Genomic DNA, 17,674 nt, shown 5'->3' on the forward strand with positions numbered 1-17,674 from the left:
GGAAATGAGCAATGAAATGGAACTTGTCCCTTCACAGCGCTGCGTCAAATGTAGTGTTGTTGACTCGCCACTGGGTGGCACGATAACCCCAGCCAGCGGCAATGCGAGCTTTCACTGACCTGACAGGGAGGAGGGTTCAAGACGGTAAACAGTGACGGGAGGAACCGCGGAGTTGAGAGGGAGAGCGAAGAGAGGGAAAAAAGCAGCCAGGCTGCTGAAAATGGAAAGTACACATAAAAGGGTGATCGAAAATCATGCAAGAACCACGAGAGGATGTCAAACTTGGAAGACCACGACAGTTACACCAAACTCCAAATAAGGAATAACTCCACTGCTTCCTAGACGGGTTAGAAGCCTGCGAGAGCGACATTTAGCTGCTTGGTTTCAGGACAAGTCAGTCAGAGAGGAAAGGTGAGTAAGCAAAGTGACTACCGCTTTTACAATGGGAACTGTGCAGAGTGTGTGTGGACACTTTGTAGCACACTCGTGCACACCTCTTGTTGTCGATTCAGTGTTGAGCAATTATGTAACAGGATTTCGATGTAAGTAACGTTTTCCCACTGCACACACAATTTGTGCAGAGTGTGGTGCTGCGACACATGATTCATTCTGTTAGCCAGCTACATTTGGTTGTTTATCAAATAGGGGATACGTATAGTTGTTCTGTTTCACACATGTACAGTGTGGTCCAGCCACAGCCAGTTCTCGCCATGCAGGTCGACCACTAATAAGTGTTCGTGTTCAGATCGAGGAGGGAGGAAGCAAGGAGAAGGGTTAGTTAGAAAAGGGACTGGCTATATCTGTAACCAACTCCAGCAAGGCCTGCAAGCGTGACCCCAGTAACCTACTTGCTTGAATGATTTTCAGTACAGTAGGCTAGAGTCAGTGAGGAGAGCATTGTTAGCTAGTTACAGTACATCATATCTAACAGAGCTGACAAAGAAAGGGAGAGGCTGGAGTTAGAGGGGGTTCTACTAAACTAACATATTCAATTGTTTTAAGATGGTCATACATGATACTTTTTTGCTATTTGATTTAGAATTTTAGGACCCACGTAGGTATACATTTTTTTAAATAAAAAAAATTATTTGATAACTTTGAACATTGAATTTGGCCTGTACTACTATAGCCCATAGAAACACATTGAATTTGGCCTGTACTACTATAGCCCATAGAAACACATTGAATTTGGCCTGTACTACTATAGCCCATAGAAACACATTGAATTTGGCCTGTACTACTATGGCCCATAGAAACACATTTAATTTGCCTGTACTACTATAGCCCATAGAAACACATTGAATTTGGCCTGTACTACTATAGCCCATAGAAACACATTGAATTTGGCCTGTACTACTATAGCTCATAGAAACACATTGAATTTGGCCTGTACTACTATAGCCCATAGAAACACATTGAATTTGGCCTGTACTACTATAGCCCATAGAAACACATTGAATTTGGCCTGTACTACTATAGCCCATAGAAACACATTGAATTTGCCTGTACTACTATAGCCCATAGAAACACATTGAATTTGCCTGTACTACTATAGCCCATAGAAACAAATTGAATTTGGCCTGTACTACTATAGCCCATAGAAACACATTGAATTTGGCCTGTACTACTATAGCCCATAGAAACAAATTGAATTTGGCCTGTACTACTATAGCCCATAGAAACACATTGAATTTGGCCTGTACTACTATAGCCGTGGAAATAACATTTTTTTTGGGGGGGGGGGTACATATTTAACCCCCACAGAACGACTTGTTTTAATGTTTTAAATCTGCACTAGGTTACCCTCAGAAGAGTCTCATCTTTCCATAGAGTGGTCATATTATACTGAACACAAATATAAATGCAACATTTAAAGTGTTGGTTTCATGAGCTGATATAAAAGATCCCAGAAATGTTCCATAAGCACAAAAAGCTTATTTCTCAAATTTGTTTACATCCCTGTAGGTGAGCATTTCTCTTTTACCAAGACAATCCGCTCACCTGACAGGTGTAAGAATGTCCACCAGAGCTGTTGTCAGATAATTTAATGTTTAGTTCATTTTAGGGCTCCCGAGTGGTGCAGCGGTCTAAGGCACTGCATCTCAGTGCTTGAGACGACCTGGTTCGAATCCACGCTGTATCACAACCGGCCGTGATTGGGAGTCCCATAGGGCGGCGCACAATAGGTCCGGGTTTGGCCGGTGTAGGCCGTCATTGTAAATAAGAATTTGTTCTTAACTGACTTGCCTACTTAAATGACAATAAGACGCCTCCACGTTGTTTCAGAGAATTTGGCAGTACGTCTAATTGGCCTCACAACCGCAGACCACGTGTAACCACGCCAGCCCAGGACCTCCACATCTGGCTTTTTCACCTGCGGGATAGTCAAATCAATGTTTATTTGTCACGTGCACCGAATACAACAGGTGGAGGTTGACCTTACAGTGAAATGCTTACTTACAAGTGGTATTAGGTGAACAACAGGTAAGTAGAGAAATAAAAACAACAGTAAAAAGACAGTGCGGCTTAACAGTAGTGAGGTTATATACAGTAGTGAGGTTATATACAGTAGTGAGGTTATATACAGTAGTGAGGTTATATACAGTAGTGAGGTTATATACAGTAGTGAGGTTATATACAGTAGTGAGGTTATATACAGTACTGAGGTTATATACAGTACTGAGGTTATATACAGTAGTGAGGTTATATACAGTAGTGAGGTTATATACAGTAGTGAGGTTATATACAGTAGTGAGGTTATATACAGTAGTGAGGTTATATACAGTACTGAGGTTATATACAGTAGTGAGGCTATAACAGTAGTGAGGTTATATACAGTAGTGAGGCTATAACAGTAGTGAGGTTATATACAGTAGTGAGGTTATATACAGTAGTGAGGTTATATACAGTAGTGAGGTTATATACAGTACTGAGGTTATATACAGTAGTGAGGTTATATACAGTAGTGAGGTTATATACAGTAGTGAGGTTATATACAGTAGTGAGGTTATATACAGTAGTGAGGTTATATACAGTACTGAGGTTATATACAGTACTGAGGTTATATACAGTACTGAGGTTATATACAGTACTGAGGTTATATACAGTAGTGAGGTTATATACAGTAGTGAGGCTATAACAGTAGTGAGGTTATATACAGTAGTGAGGTTATATACAGTAGTGAGGTTATATACAGTAGTGAGGTTATATACAGTAGTGAGGCTATAACAGTAGCGAGGCTATATACAGTAGCGAGGTTATATACAGTAGTGAGGCTATAACAGTAGTGAGGTTATATACAGTAGTGAGGTTATATACAGTAGTGAGGCTATATACAGTAGTGAGGCTATAACAGTAGTGAGGTTATATACAGTAGTGAGGTTATATACAGTAGTGAGGTTATATACAGTAGTGAGGTTATATACAGTAGTGAGGTTATATACAGTAGTGAGGTTATATACAGTAGTGCGGCTTAACAGTAGCGAGGCTATATACAGTAGTGAGGTTATATACAGTAGTGAGGTTATATACAGTAGTGAGGCTATAACAGTAGTGAGGTTATATACAGTAGTGAGGTTATATACAGTAGTGAGGTTATATACAGTAGTGTGGCTTAACAGTAGCGAGGCTATATACAGTAGTGAGGTTATATACAGTAGTGAGGCTATAACAGTAGTGAGGTTATATACAGTAGTGAGGTTATATACAGTAGTGAGGTTATATACAGTAGTGAGGCTATAACAGTAGTGAGGTTATATACAGTAGTGAGGTTATATACAGTAGTGCGGCTTAACAGTAGCGAGGCTATATACAGTAGTGAGGTTATATACAGTAGAGGTTATATACAGTAGTGAGGCTATAACAGTAGTGAGGTTATATACAGTAGTGAGGTTATATACAGTAGTGAGGTTATATACAGTAGTGTGGCTTAACAGTAGCGAGGCTATATACAGTAGTGAGGTTATATACAGTAGTGAGGCTATAACAGTAGTGAGGTTATATACAGTAGTGAGGTTATATACAGTAGTGAGGCTATAACAGCAGCAAGGTTATATACAGTAGTGAGGTTATATACAGTAGTGAGGCTATATACAGTAATGAGGCTATATACAGTAGAGAGGCTCTATACAGTAGCAAGGCTATAACAGTAGTGAGGCTATATACAGTAGTGAGGCTACAACAGTAGTGAGGCTATATACAGTAGTGAGGCTATATACAGTAGTGAGGCTACAACAGTAGAGAGGCTATATACAGTAGAGAGGCTATATACAGTAGAGAGGCTATATACAGTAGAGAGGCTATATACAGTAGCGAGGTTATATACAGTAGAGAGGCTATAACAGTAGCGAGGCTATATACAGTAGTGAGGTTATAAACAGTAGTGAGGCTATAACAGTAGTGAGGTTATATACAGTAGTGAGGCTATAACAGCAGCAAGGTTATATACAGTAGTGAGGTTATATACAGTAGTGAGGCTATATACAGTAATGAGGCTATATACAGTAGAGAGGCTCTATACAGTAGCAAGGCTATAACAGTAGTGAGGCTATATACAGTAGTGAGGCTACAACAGTAGTGAGGCTATATACAGTAGTGAGGCTATATACAGTAGTGAGGCTACAACAGTAGAGAGGCTATATACAGTAGAGAGGCTATATACAGTAGAGAGGCTATATACAGTAGAGAGGCTATATACAGTAGAGAGGCTATATACAGTAGAGAGGCTATATACAGTAGCGAGGTTATATACAGTAGAGAGGCTATATACAGTAGAGAGGCTATATACAGTAGAGGTTATATACAGTAGTGAGGTTATATACAGTAGTGAGGCTATAACAGTAGTGAGGTTATATACAGTAGTGAGGCTATATACAGTAGTGAGGCTATATACAGTAGTGAGGCTATATACAGTAGTGAGGCTATATACAGTAGCGAGGCTATATATATACAGTACTGAGGTTATATTCAGTAGTGAGGCTATATACAGTAGTGAGGTTATATACAGTAGTGAGGCTATATACAGTAGTGAGGCTACAACAGTAGTGAGGTTATATACAGTAGTGAGGCTATATACAGTAGTGAGGCTACAACAGTAGTGAGGCTATATACAGTAGTGAGGCTACAACAGTAGTGAGGTTATATACAGTAGTGAGGCTATATACAGTAGTGAGGCTATATACAGTAGTGAGGCTATATACAGTAGTGAGGCTATATACAGTAGTGAGGCTATATACAGTAGAGAGCCTATATACAGTAGTGAGGTTATAACAGTAGTGAGGTTATAACAGTAGTGAGGTTATATACAGTAGTGAGGCTATATACAGTAGAGGCTATATACAGTAGTGAGGTTATATACAGTAGTGAGGCTATATACAGTAGTGAGGCTATATACAGTAGTGAGGTTATATACAGTAGAGAGGCTATATACAGTAGTGAGGCTATATACAGTAGTGAGGCTATATACAGTAGTGAGGCTATATACAGTAGTGAGGCTACAACAGTAGAGAGGCTATATACAGTAGAGAGGCTATATACAGTAGAGAGGCTATATACAGTAGTGAGGCTACAACAGTAGTGAGGCTATATACAGTAGTGAGGCTATATACAGTAGTGAGGCTACAACAGTAGTGAGGTTATAACAGTAGTGAGGCTATATACAGTAGTGAGGTTATATACAGTAGTGAGGCTATATACAGTAGTGAGGCTATATACAGTAGTGAGGTTATAACAGTAGTGAGGTTATAACAGTAGTGATGTTATAACAGTAGTGAGGCTATTTGCGTTATTTGTAATTTATTTTGCCCATAATGTTTCTGCAACCGTATGTTATGGAAAAAAATAGCTTCTGGATATCAGGACAGCGATCACTCACCTCGGATTAGACTAAGAGCTTCTGGATATCAGGACAGCGATCACTCACCTCGGATTAGACTAAGAGCTTCTGGATATCAGGACAGCGATCACTCACCTCGGATTAGACTAAGAGCTTCTGGATATCAGGACAGCGATCACTCACCTCGGATTAGACAAAGGGCTTCTGGATATCAGGACAGTGATCACTCACCTCGGATTAGACAAAGAGCTTCTGGATATCAGGACAGCGATCACTCACCTCGGATTAGACAAAGAGCTTCTGGATATCAGGACAGCGATCACTCACCTCGGATTAGACAAAGAGCTTCTAGATATCAGGACAGCGATCACTCACCTCTGATTAGACTAAGAGCTTCTGGATATCAGGACAGCGATCACTCACCTCTGATTAGACAAAGAGCTTCTAGATATCAGGACAGCGATCACTCACCTCTGATTAGACAAAGAGCTTCTGGATATCAGGACAGCGATCACTCACCTCGGATTAGACAAAGAGCTTCTGGATATCAGGACAGCGATCACTCACCTCGGATTAGACTAAGAGCTTCTGGATATCAGGACAGCGATCACTCACCTCGGATTAGACTAAGAGCTTCTGGATATCAGGACAGCGATCACTCACCTCGGATTAGACTAAGAGCTTCTGGATATCAGGACAGCGATCACTCACCTTGGATTAGACAAAGAGCTTCTGGATATCATGACAGCGATCACTCACCTCGGATTAGACAAAGAGCTTCTAGATATCAGGACAGCGATCGCTCACCTTGGATTAGACAAAGAGCTTCTGGATATCAGGACAGCGATCACTCACCTCGGATTAGACTAAGATTTTTTCTCCAACAAGCAAGACGCACTATCGCTCTCTGTATTTTTTTCTGTGCCTTTGTCCGTAGCATTTCTCCATCCTCCTTTTCGTTTCAGCCTACTTCTCCTCCTTTCTGAAGCCTATTCTTCTTCTGTGATGTCTCCTCCCTTTTGAACTGACCTGAGTGTTCTTCCTGCTCATTTGCATGATTTGAGCTTCTGGCCCTGGCAGGATCTAAGTCACACGCTTCAATCACAGCAGTCAGCTGTGGGCACACAGGTTTGACAGTCATTGTTCATTCAACAGATGTGGCTCAGTTGGTAGTGGGTTGCTGACTGACGCTGGAGTTGGTGCTAAAGGGAGAGGACACTCCAAAATCTACAATTGATGAGCTCTCCTTGAGCACCGAAAACCGCCTCATGTCAAATTGGACCACAGACAAGCAGATGAAATGGACTCTAAAGCTGTTAGAGGAGAGGGTTAGAGGAGGCCTCAGTGTTGTGAGCAGAGCTATGATTCTCAAGGCCAGAACTAAAGTGTGCAGAGGGATATTGGAAAAATAATGTAATAAGAGAGAGGGTGATGGTTGTTTCACCATAGTCACACCTTCTGAGAGAGAAAGAGGCACTCATGACATCGGGTGAGAAAATGGGGGGAGAGCAACGTGTGTGTGTGTGTGTGTGAAAGAAATCAATTGTTCTAGACGTGCGTGTGTGTGTGTTTGGGACAAAGTGACCAAGGAGGGTGAAAGAATATGTAGTCAGCTTAAGGAACCACCAATCTCCCACATACACTGTTATATTGGGTGGGGCCTGATGTACATCTCCCTGTGTCCATCACTAATTACAATACAAGCCTAATTAGTGTACAAAGCTGGCTGATCGATCGTCTGCAAACCTGATAACAAATACACAGCGTTACATAGACGTGACTCCTCATTTTAGAGACCACTAAAATATCTCCTCTCTCTCCTCCAGGTGTCCCTCAGTATGAGTGGAGATGGACGGAGGAAGAGAGACGTTGATGACAACGGTTGGGCTTCCAGGGTGAGTAACTTCCATTCTCCGTTGCAGTGGAGACGCATGAGCGTGGCGCTGTCTGTTACATTGCACCATTTGCTCCCTTTAGCTCAGTGGGATAATATGGTCTTGGAATTGTGCAAACAACCCAGATTCCATACTTGTCAAATCAAATTTGACTGGTTGCACACACATATATTTAGCATATGTTATTGCGGGTGTTGTGAAATGCTTGTGTTTCTTAGCTCCAACAGTGCAGTAATATCTAACAACAATACACACAAATCTAAAAGTAAAATAATTAAGAACTAACTATAGCTGTTTTAGGATGAGCAATGTCTGACTCCGGAGTATAAATATATATGTATGTGTTCAGGACAAAGAGACCAAGGAGGGTGAAAGAATATGTAGTCAGCTTAAGGAAACACCAATCTCCCACATACACTGTTATAAAGGGTGTACATCTCACTGTGTCCATCACCAATACAAGCCAAACCTCTCATTCCAAAATCATGGACTTTTAATATGTAGTTGGCCCCCCTTTGCGGCTACACCAGCCTATAACAGCCTCTACTCTTCTGGGAAGGCGTTCCACTAGATGTTGGAACATTGCTGCGGGGACTTGCTTCCATTCAGCCACAAGCATTAGTGAGGTCGGGCACTGATGTTGGGCGATTAGGCCTGGCTCGCAGTTGGCATTCCAATTCATCCCAAAGGTGTCCGATGGGGTTGAGGTCAGGGCTCTGTGTAGGCCAGTCAAGTTCTTCCACAGCGATCTTGAAAAAACATTTCTGTATGGACCTCGCTTTGTGCATGTGGGCATTGTCATGCTGAAACAGGAAAGGACCTTCGCCAAACTGTTGCCACAAAGTTGGAAGCACAGAATCGTCTAGAATGTCACTGTATGCTGTAGCATTAAGATTTCCCTTCACTGGAACTAAGTGGCCTAGCCCAAACCATGAAAAACAGCCCCAGACCATTATTCGTCCTCCACCAAACTTTACAGTTGCACAATGCATTGGGGACAGGTAGCGTTCTCCTGGCATCCTCCAAACCCAGAGTCGTCCGTTGGACTGCCAGATGTTGAAACATGATTCATCATTCCAGAGAACGCGTTTCCACTGCTCCAGAGTCCAATGGCGGTGAGCTTTACACCACTCCAACCACTCTACACCACTCTGAGTGTTGCAACCAAGGACAGACTGTTTTTACGTCCTTCAGCACTTCTGTGAGCTTGTGTGGCCTACCACTTTGCGGCTGAGCCGTTGTTGCTCCTAGATGTTTCCACTTCACAATAACAACACTTACAGTTGACTGGGGCAGGTGTAGCAGGGAAGAAATTTGACAAACTGACTTGTTGGAAAGGTGACATCAAAAGTCACTGAACTCTTCAGTAAGGCCATTCTACTGCCAATCTTTGTCTATGGAGATTGCATGGCTGTGCGCTCTAATTTATACACCTGTCAGCAATGGGTGTGGTTGAAATAACCAAATACACTAATTTGAAGGGGTGTCCACATACTTTTGTATATACAGTTTACATAGGGCAGCAGCCTCTAAGGTGCAGGGTTGAGTCACCGGGTGGTAGCCAGCTTGTGACAATGACTAAGTTCAGGGCAGGGAGCTGTGTGGAGGCCGGCTAGTGATGGCTATTTAACAATCTGATGGCCTTGAGATAGACTTAAAAACAGGTTCTCTCTGTCCCAGCTTTGATGCACCTGTCCTGTACTGACCTCGCCTTCTGGATGATAGCAGGGTGAACAGGCCATGGCTCGGGTGGCTGAGGTCCTTTGATCTTTTTGGCATTCCTCTGACATCGGTTGCTGTAGATGTCCTGGAGGGCAGGCAGTGTACCCCAGGTGGTGATACAGCCCGACAGGATGCTCTCAATGGTGCATCTGTAAAAGTTTGTGGGACAAGCCAAATTTCTTCAGCCTCCTGAGGTTGAAGAAGTGCTGTTGCACCTTCTTCACCTCACTGTCTGTGTGGGTGGACCATTTCAGATCATCAGTGAAATGTACACCGAGGAACTTGAAGCTTTTCACCTTCTCCACTGCGGTCCCGTCGATGTGAATGAGGACATGCTCTCTCTTGTCTCCTGAGGTCCACAATCAGCTTCTTTTGCTGTGTTGACGTTGATGGAGATGTTATTTTCCTGGCACCACTCCACCAGGGCTCTCACCTCCTTCCCGTAGACTGTCTCGTCGTTGTTGGTAATCAGAACCACTGTTGTGTCGTCTGCAAACTTGATGATTGAGTTGGAGACGTGCATGGCCACGCAGTCATGGGTGAACAGGGAGTACAGGAGGGGGCTGAGAACGCACCCTTGTGGGGTCCCAGTGTTGAGGATCAGCGTAGTGGAGGTGTTGTTTCCTACCTTCACCGCCTGGGGGGCGGCCCATCAGGAAGTCCAGGACCCAGTTGCACAGGTGGGATTCAGACCCTGGGCCTCCAACTTAATGATGAGTTTGGAGGGTACTATGGTGTTGAATGCTGAGCTGTAGTCAATGAACAGCATTCTTACATAGGTATTCCTCTTGTCCAGATGAGATAGGGCAGTGTGCAGTGCGATGGCGATTGCATCATCCGTGGATCTATTGGGGCGGTATGCAAATTGGAGTGGATCTAGGGCATCGGGTAGGGTGGAGGTGACATGATCCTTAACTAGTCTCTCGAAGCACTTCATGATGACAGATGTGAGTGCTATAGGGGCGATAGTCAGTTACTTCAGTTACTTGTGTGATTATATACACTGATGAGGAAGAATAGGTTAAGACTATAAAGCAAGAGAGGACGTGCTCTGTGTCGGACATGATGAGAGGACGTGCTCTGTGTGTCGGACATGATGAGAGGACGTGCTCTGTGTTGGACATGATGAGAGGACGTGCTCTGTGTCGGACATGATGAGAGGACGTGCTCTGTGTGTCGGACATGATGAGAGGACGTGCTCTGTGTTGGACATGATGAGAGGACGTGCTCTGTGTCGGACATGATGAGAGGACGTGCTCTGTGTCGGACATGATGAGAGGACGTGCTCTGTGTCGGACATGATGAGAGGACGTGCTCTGTGTGTCGGACATGATGAGAGGACGTGCTCTTTGTGTCGGACATGATGAGAGGACGTGCTCTGTGTCGGACATGATGAGAGGACGTGCTCTGTGTCGGACATGATGAGAGGACGTGCTCTGTGTCGGACATGATGAGAGGACGTGCTCTTTGTGTCGGACATGATGAGAGGACGTGCTCTGTGTTGGACATGATGAGAGGACGTGCTCTGTGTGTCGGACATGATGAGAGGACATGCTCTGTGTTGGACATGATGAGAGGACGTGCTCTTTGTGTCGGACATGATGAGAGGACGTGCTCTGTGTCGGACATGATGAGAGGACGTGCTCTGTGTGTCGGACATGATGAGAGGACGTGCTCTTTGTGTCGGACATGATGAGAGGACGTGCTCTGTGTCGGACATGATGAGAGGACGTGCTCTGTGTGTCGGACATGATGAGAGGACGTGCTCTGTGTGTCGGACATGATGAGAGGACGTGCTCTGTGTGTCGGACATGAGAGGACATGCTCTGTGTTTCGGACATGAGAGGACATGCTCTGTGTGTCGGACATGATGAGAGGACATGCTCTGTGTGTCGGACATGATGAGAGGACGTGCTCTGTGTCGGACATGAGAGGACGTGCTCTGTGTGTCGGACATGATGAGAGGACGTGCTCTGTGTGTCGGACATGAGAGGACATGCTCTGTGTTGGACATGATGAGAGGACGTGCTCTGTGTTGGACATGATGAGAGGACGTGCTCTGTGTGTCGGACATGATGAGAGGACGTGCTCTGTGTGTCGGACATGATGAGAGGACGTGCTCTGTGTGTCGGACATGATGAGAGGACGTGCTCTGTGTGTCGGACATGATGAGAGGACGTGCTCTGTGTTTCGGACATGATGAGAGGACGTGCTCTGTGTGTCGGACATGATGAGAGGACGTGCTCTGTGTGTCGGACATGAGAGGACATGCTCTGTGTTTCGGACATGAGAGGACATGCTCTGTGTGTCGGACATGATGAGAGGACATGCTCTGTGTGTCGGACATGATGAGAGGACGTGCTCTGTGTCGGACATGAGAGGACGTGCTCTGTGTGTCGGACATGATGAGAGGACGTGCTCTGTGTGTCGGACATGAGAGGACATGCTCTGTGTTGGACATGATGAGAGGACGTGCTCTGTGTGTCGGACATGATGAGAGGACGTGCTCTGTGTGTCGGACATGATGAGAGGACGTGCTCTGTGTGTCGGACATGATGAGAGGACGTGCTCTGTGTGTCGGACATGATGAGAGGACGTGCTCTGTGTGTCGGACATGATGAGAGGACGTGCTCTGTGTGTCGGACATGAGAGGACGTGCTCTGTGTGTCGGACATGATGAGAGGACTCTGTGTGTCGGACATGAGAGGACATGCTCTGTGTGTCGGACATGAGAGGACATGCTCTGTGTGTCGGACATGATGAGAGGACGTGCTCTGTGTGTCGGACATGATGAGAGGACGTGCTCTGTGTGTCGGACATGATGAGAGGACGTGCTCTGTGTGTCGGACATGAGAGGACGTGCTCTGTGTGTCGGACATGATGAGAGGACTCTCTGTGTGTCGGACATGAGAGGACATGCTCTGTGTGTCGGACATGAGAGGACATGCTCTGTGTGTCGGACATGATGAGAGGACTCTCTGTGTCGGACATGATGAGAGGACTCTGTGTCGGACATGATGAGAGGACTCTGTGTCGGACATGATGAGAGGACGTGTTCTGTGTGTCGGACATGATGAGAGGACTCTGTGTCGGACATGATGAGAGGACGTGTTCTGTGTGTCGGACATGATGAGAGGACGTCCTCTGTGTGTCGGACATGATGAGAGGACGTGTTCTGTGTGTCGGACATGATGAGAGGACCCGTAGTTGTGCATGTTCATATCAGTCTGAAATGTGGGGCTGAGTATTCTTGCTAGAACACATTCTAAGGTTGTTGTGTTTGGGTGTGTGTGCGCAGGGTGGATACATGGCTTCCAAGGTGTCCAAGCTGGATGAGCAGTTTAAGCTGGACGCCCCGAGAGAGAAGCCAAAAGATGGAGCCTGCTCCAGCATCTTCACTGGGGTGGCCATCTATGTCAAAGGGTACACAGGTGAGACAAATGGGCGTTAACCTATACCCCACCCTTACCCCACTGATCCTAGCGTGAGCCCTCATAAAATGCAATGTCCGTACTGTGAGATGCCTAAGACAGCGCTACAGAGAGACAGGACGGACAGCTGATCGTCCTTGCAGTGGCAGACCACATGTAACAACACCTGCACAGGATCGGAACGCACAATCCCTCCAGACTGTCCGCAATAGGCTAAGAAAGGCTGGGGGCGTGTAGGCCTGTTGTCTGGTGAGGACCTGCCTTACATCACCGGCAACAACGTTGTCTATGGGCACAAACCCACCATCGCTGGACCAGACAGGACTGGCAAAAAGTGCTCTTCACTGACGAGTCGCGGTTTTGTCTCACCAGGGATGATAGTCGGATTCGCGTTTATCATCGAAGGAATGAGCGTTACACCGAGGCCTGTACTCTGGAGCGGGATCGATTTGGAGGTGTAGAGTCCGTCATGGTCTGGGGTGGTGTGTCACAGCATCATTGGACTGAGCTTGTTGTCATAGCAGGCAATCTCAACCCTGTGTGTTACAGGGAAGGCATTCTCCTCCCTCATGTGGTACACTTCCTGCAGGCTCATCCTGACATGACCCTCCAGCATGACAATGCCACCAGCCATATTGCTCATTCTGTGTGTGATTTCCTGTAAGACAGGAATGTCAGTGTTCTGCCATGGCCAGCGAAGAGCCCGGATCTCAATCCCATAAAGCACGTCTGGGAACTGTTGGATCGGAGGGTGAGGGCTCGGGCCATTACCCCCAGAAATGTCCGGGAACTTGCAGGTGCCTTGGTGGAAGAGTGGGGTAACATCTGGCTAATCTGATGCAGTCCATGAGGAGGAAATGCACTGCAGTACTTAATGCAGCTGATGGCCACACCAGATACTGACTGTTACTTTTGATTTTGACCCCCCCCCCTCTTTGTTGAGGGGCACATTATTCCATTTCTGTTAGTCACATGCCAGTGGAACTTGTTTAGTTTATGTCTCAGTTTTTGAATTTTGTTATGTTCATACAAATATTTACACATGTTAAGTTAGCTGAAAATAGACGCAGTTGACAGTGAGAGGACGTTTCTTTTTTTGCTGAGTTTACTTTGAACTCGCGAAAAGTGGGAGATGCTGTCAAGAAACACTGGTATGTTATATCATCAGACCCAGCTTTGCCTGCCGAAACCACCACTCATTGTATATAGGAGAAGTCGCATTTTACGCAATAAATTGGTCCATAGCCAACTGCCACAAAAGAAAATCAGCCAGGCTCTTTTATGCCCTCTCTTTTACGCCCTGTCTTTTACGCCCTCTCTTTTACGCCCTCCACCCACATACAGGAAAATGGTTCCAACTAAATGACATCAATACGTGCTCCACCACCCATGTTATCTCCAATATTAAATGTCCATATGGGCTGTGCCATGTAGGTTCAACCTCTCGTTCTCTCAAACAGAGAATTGGTGAACGTAAAAGTTAAATTAGGAGAAACGACAGGGATTATCCAGTCACAATACATTTTAATGACCCAAAGCATGACATTTCTACTTTTTTTAGATTTTGTGGCATAGAGAAAGTTAAGATATCAGATAGGGGAGGTGATATTAATAATACTCTGAGTAAAAGAGAATGTTTTGGGATTTTCACCCTCCAGACATTATTTCCTAAAGGTCTTAATGATGAAATTCCTATGCTGTAAATTTTAACATGAATTATGCCCCTATTCCAGATTACTCTGACATTTTTCTTGCACTGTACCCAATGATTTATGAAAACTTGCTTGTTAGGTCGATGTCCTCATTGTGATTTTACAGACCTGTTTAATACGTTTTATGTACACACTTAATTTGAATATTTATTAAACGCATATTGTTATATTTGGTAGCACTTATTTGTTTTTCCTTCACCTCCAACCCCATTCGACGGTGGAACAGATGTGGGTGGGGCTAGGTCTATATAAGGGTGCTAATTAAAAAAACTCACAAAAACTCAGACGAAGGCCGTGAGGCCGATACGTAAGCTTATTAAAGAGCAGTGATACTATCAAGATCAGTGATACTGTCAAGATCAGTGATACTATCAAGATCAGTGATACTGTCAAGATCAGTGATACTATCAAGAGCAGTGATACTATCAAGATCAGTGATACTATCAAGATCAGTGATAATATCAAGAGCAGTGATACTATCAAGAGCAGTGATACTATCAAGAGCAGTGATACTATCAAGAGCAGTGATACTATCAAGAGCAGTGTGCAGGTTCCTTATTTGTTCTCTTATTCAACTGTTTCATGCACCTGCAAAAAAAGAGTTTGGATATGCGAGTGCCTTTAGAATTCTGAGATACTTACAGTAAGTTTTTAAAATCAAATACTTTTACTCAAGTAGTAGTTTACTGGATGACTTTTACTTGAGTCATTTTCTATTAAGGTATCTTTACTTTTACTACAGTATGACAATTGGGTACTTTTTCCACCACTGCTCCTTGCCTTCCTCCTTTCTCCCTCCTGCCTTCCTCCCTCCCCCTCTCCCTCCTCTCCCTCCTGCTTCCTCTCTCCCCCTCTCCCTCCTGCCTTCCTCCACCTTTCTCCCTCCTGCCTTCCTCCCTCCCCCTCCCTCCCCCTCTCCCTCCTGCCTTCCTCCACCTTTCTCCCTCCTGCCTTCCTCCCTCCCCTCCCTCCCCCTCTCCCTCCTGCCTTCCTCCTCCTTTCTCCCTCCTGCCTTCCTCCCTCCCCCTCTCCCTCCTGCCTTCCTCCTCCTTTCTCCCTCCTGCCTTCCTCCCTCCCCCTCTCCCTCCTCTCCATCCTGCCTTCCTCCTCCTTTCTCCCTCCTGCCTTCCTCCCTCTCCCTCCCTCCCCCTCTCCCTCCTGCCTTCCTCCTCCTTTCTCCCTCCTGCCTTGCTCCCTCCCCTTCTCCCTCCTCTCCTTCCTCCCTCCCCCTCTCCCTCCTCTCCTTCCTCCTCCTTTCTCCCTCCTGCCTTCCTCCTCCTTTCTCCCTCCTGCCTTCCTCCCTCCCCCTCTCCCTCCTCTCCCTCCTGCCTTCCCCTCTCCCTCCTCTCCCTCCTGCCTTCCCCTCTCCCTCCTCTCCCTCCTGCCTTCCTCATCCTTTCTCTCTTTTTTATCCCATTTCTTTCCTCCTCTTCTGTCGAATCTCTCTTTGACCCACAGGAAAGATACAGTGGATATGTAAATTAACTTGTGATTAAATATCACAGGGAGTATTCTCTCTCTCTCTCTGTTAGGCTTGGTTATATCACATTACTCCTTAATCTCTCCTCGTCTCTTCTCCGTTGTGACCTCTGCTCTTAAAGAAGTATATCTGTAAAACCAATATGGATATACATCATGAATATTGGCCAGAAGACACTGCTGGATTCAGTGATAATATGTCCAGACGTAGATATGTCTGTCCCTGTTCTTACTCGACCCTGCTTGTGTGTGTGTGTGCACAGAGCCACAGACCCATAGGATTACAATGAGTAGAATCCGCATTTCAGATTTTGTTCTATTCATTCTAATTCTATGCCCAGAGCCCAGTGTGGACGAGCTGCGCAGGCTGATGTTGCTGCATGGGGGTCAGTTCCACGTGTACTACTCCCACTCTCACACCACCCACATCATCGCTAACAACCTGCCCAACAGTAAGATACAGGAGCTGAGGGACCAGAAGGTGGTCCGGCCAGAGTGGATCACTGACAGGTGTGTGTGTGTGTGTGTGTGTGTGTGTGTGTGTGTGTGTGTGTGTGTGTGGTGTCTAAGTGTAATGTAATCTACATTATACTTAGTGTTTGAACATACCTCTTTCCCTCCAACAGTATCAAGGCTGGCCATCTCCTGTCCTACCTGCAGTACCAGCTCTATGCCAAGCAGAAAGGCCTGAGCTTCCCCAGTGTGTCTGTTCACCAGGGCCAAGAGCCTGCAGGACCCCTCCATGGGCGGCACCTACCCAGCCACAGCCTCAATAACCACAACCCAGCCCCTAGCCTTGGGCAGCCCCTATCCAGGCACCACACCCCTACATCCAGCCACAGTCATCTACACACAGACAATCTACACCCCCAACCCAACCACTATAACCACTTTGCTAGCCACTGCAGCCCCCAGCCCAGTCACTCTCTCCCCAGCCACCTCAACCCCCAGCCCAGCCACTCTCTCCTCGGCCCCCAGCCCAGCCACTCTCTCCCCAGCCACCTCGGCCCCCAGCCCAACCACTCTCTCCCCAGCCACCTCTGCCCACAGCCCAGCCACTCTCACCTCGGCCCCCAGCCCAGCCACTCTCTCCCCAGCCACCTCGGCCCCCAGCCCAGCCACCCTCTCCCCAGCCACCTCGGCCCCCAGCCCAGCCACTCTCTCCCCAGCCACCTCGGCCCCCAGCCCAGCCACCTCAGCCCCCAGCCCAGCCACTCTCTCCCCAGCCACCTCGGCCCCCAGCCCAGCCACCTCGGCCCCCAGCCCAGCCACCTCGGCCCCCAGCCCAGCCACCTCAGCCCCCAGCCCAGGCACCTCACTCTACGACTCAGCCTCCTCGGCCCCTTTTCCTCAAACCACTTTTACTCTGACCCAGGGCACATCACCCACCACCCACCCAGCCACGGGCAACCCAAGTTAGGCTGCATCCAGCCTCCTCCTTCAGCCTACACCCACCCACAGACCCCTGGTCCCGTCCCTGCAAACCCCAGCCACGAGCACTCTAAACCTGGACAGGCACAACCTCCTTCCATCCTCTGCATCTCCAGTCACCTCCAGCACAGCTACCGGGAGCTGGACTTCAGACTGTGAGTGTGTTTTAGG

At 46.4% G+C, this 17,674-nt stretch overlaps 2 protein-coding genes across 3 annotated transcripts in view; both read left to right on the forward strand.

The window, feature by feature from the left end:
• Nucleotides 1-17,662, forward strand: LOC118944715 (putative protein FAM47C). Its single transcript, XM_036965172.1, has 5 exons — nucleotides 1-411; nucleotides 7,660-7,728; nucleotides 12,749-12,881; nucleotides 16,414-16,582; nucleotides 16,699-17,662. The coding sequence occupies exons 2-5, from the start codon at nucleotides 7,672-7,674 to the stop codon at nucleotides 17,660-17,662; spliced, it is 1,323 nt and encodes a 440-aa protein (XP_036821067.1). The 5' UTR covers nucleotides 1-411; nucleotides 7,660-7,671.
• LOC110504677 (DNA repair protein REV1) overlaps nucleotides 17,299-17,674 on the forward strand; it is a 22,223-nt gene continuing 21,847 nt past the window's right edge. For both annotated transcript variants that reach the window (XM_036975095.1, XM_036975096.1), the window contains exon 1: nucleotides 17,299-17,658. The gene's annotated coding sequence lies outside the window, so the exon portion shown is untranslated. The remainder of the gene's footprint in view (nucleotides 17,659-17,674) is intronic.

Source organism: Oncorhynchus mykiss, chromosome 3, assembly GCF_013265735.2.
Source record: "Oncorhynchus mykiss isolate Arlee chromosome 3, USDA_OmykA_1.1, whole genome shotgun sequence".
Lineage (NCBI taxonomy): Eukaryota > Metazoa > Chordata > Actinopteri > Salmoniformes > Salmonidae > Oncorhynchus > Oncorhynchus mykiss.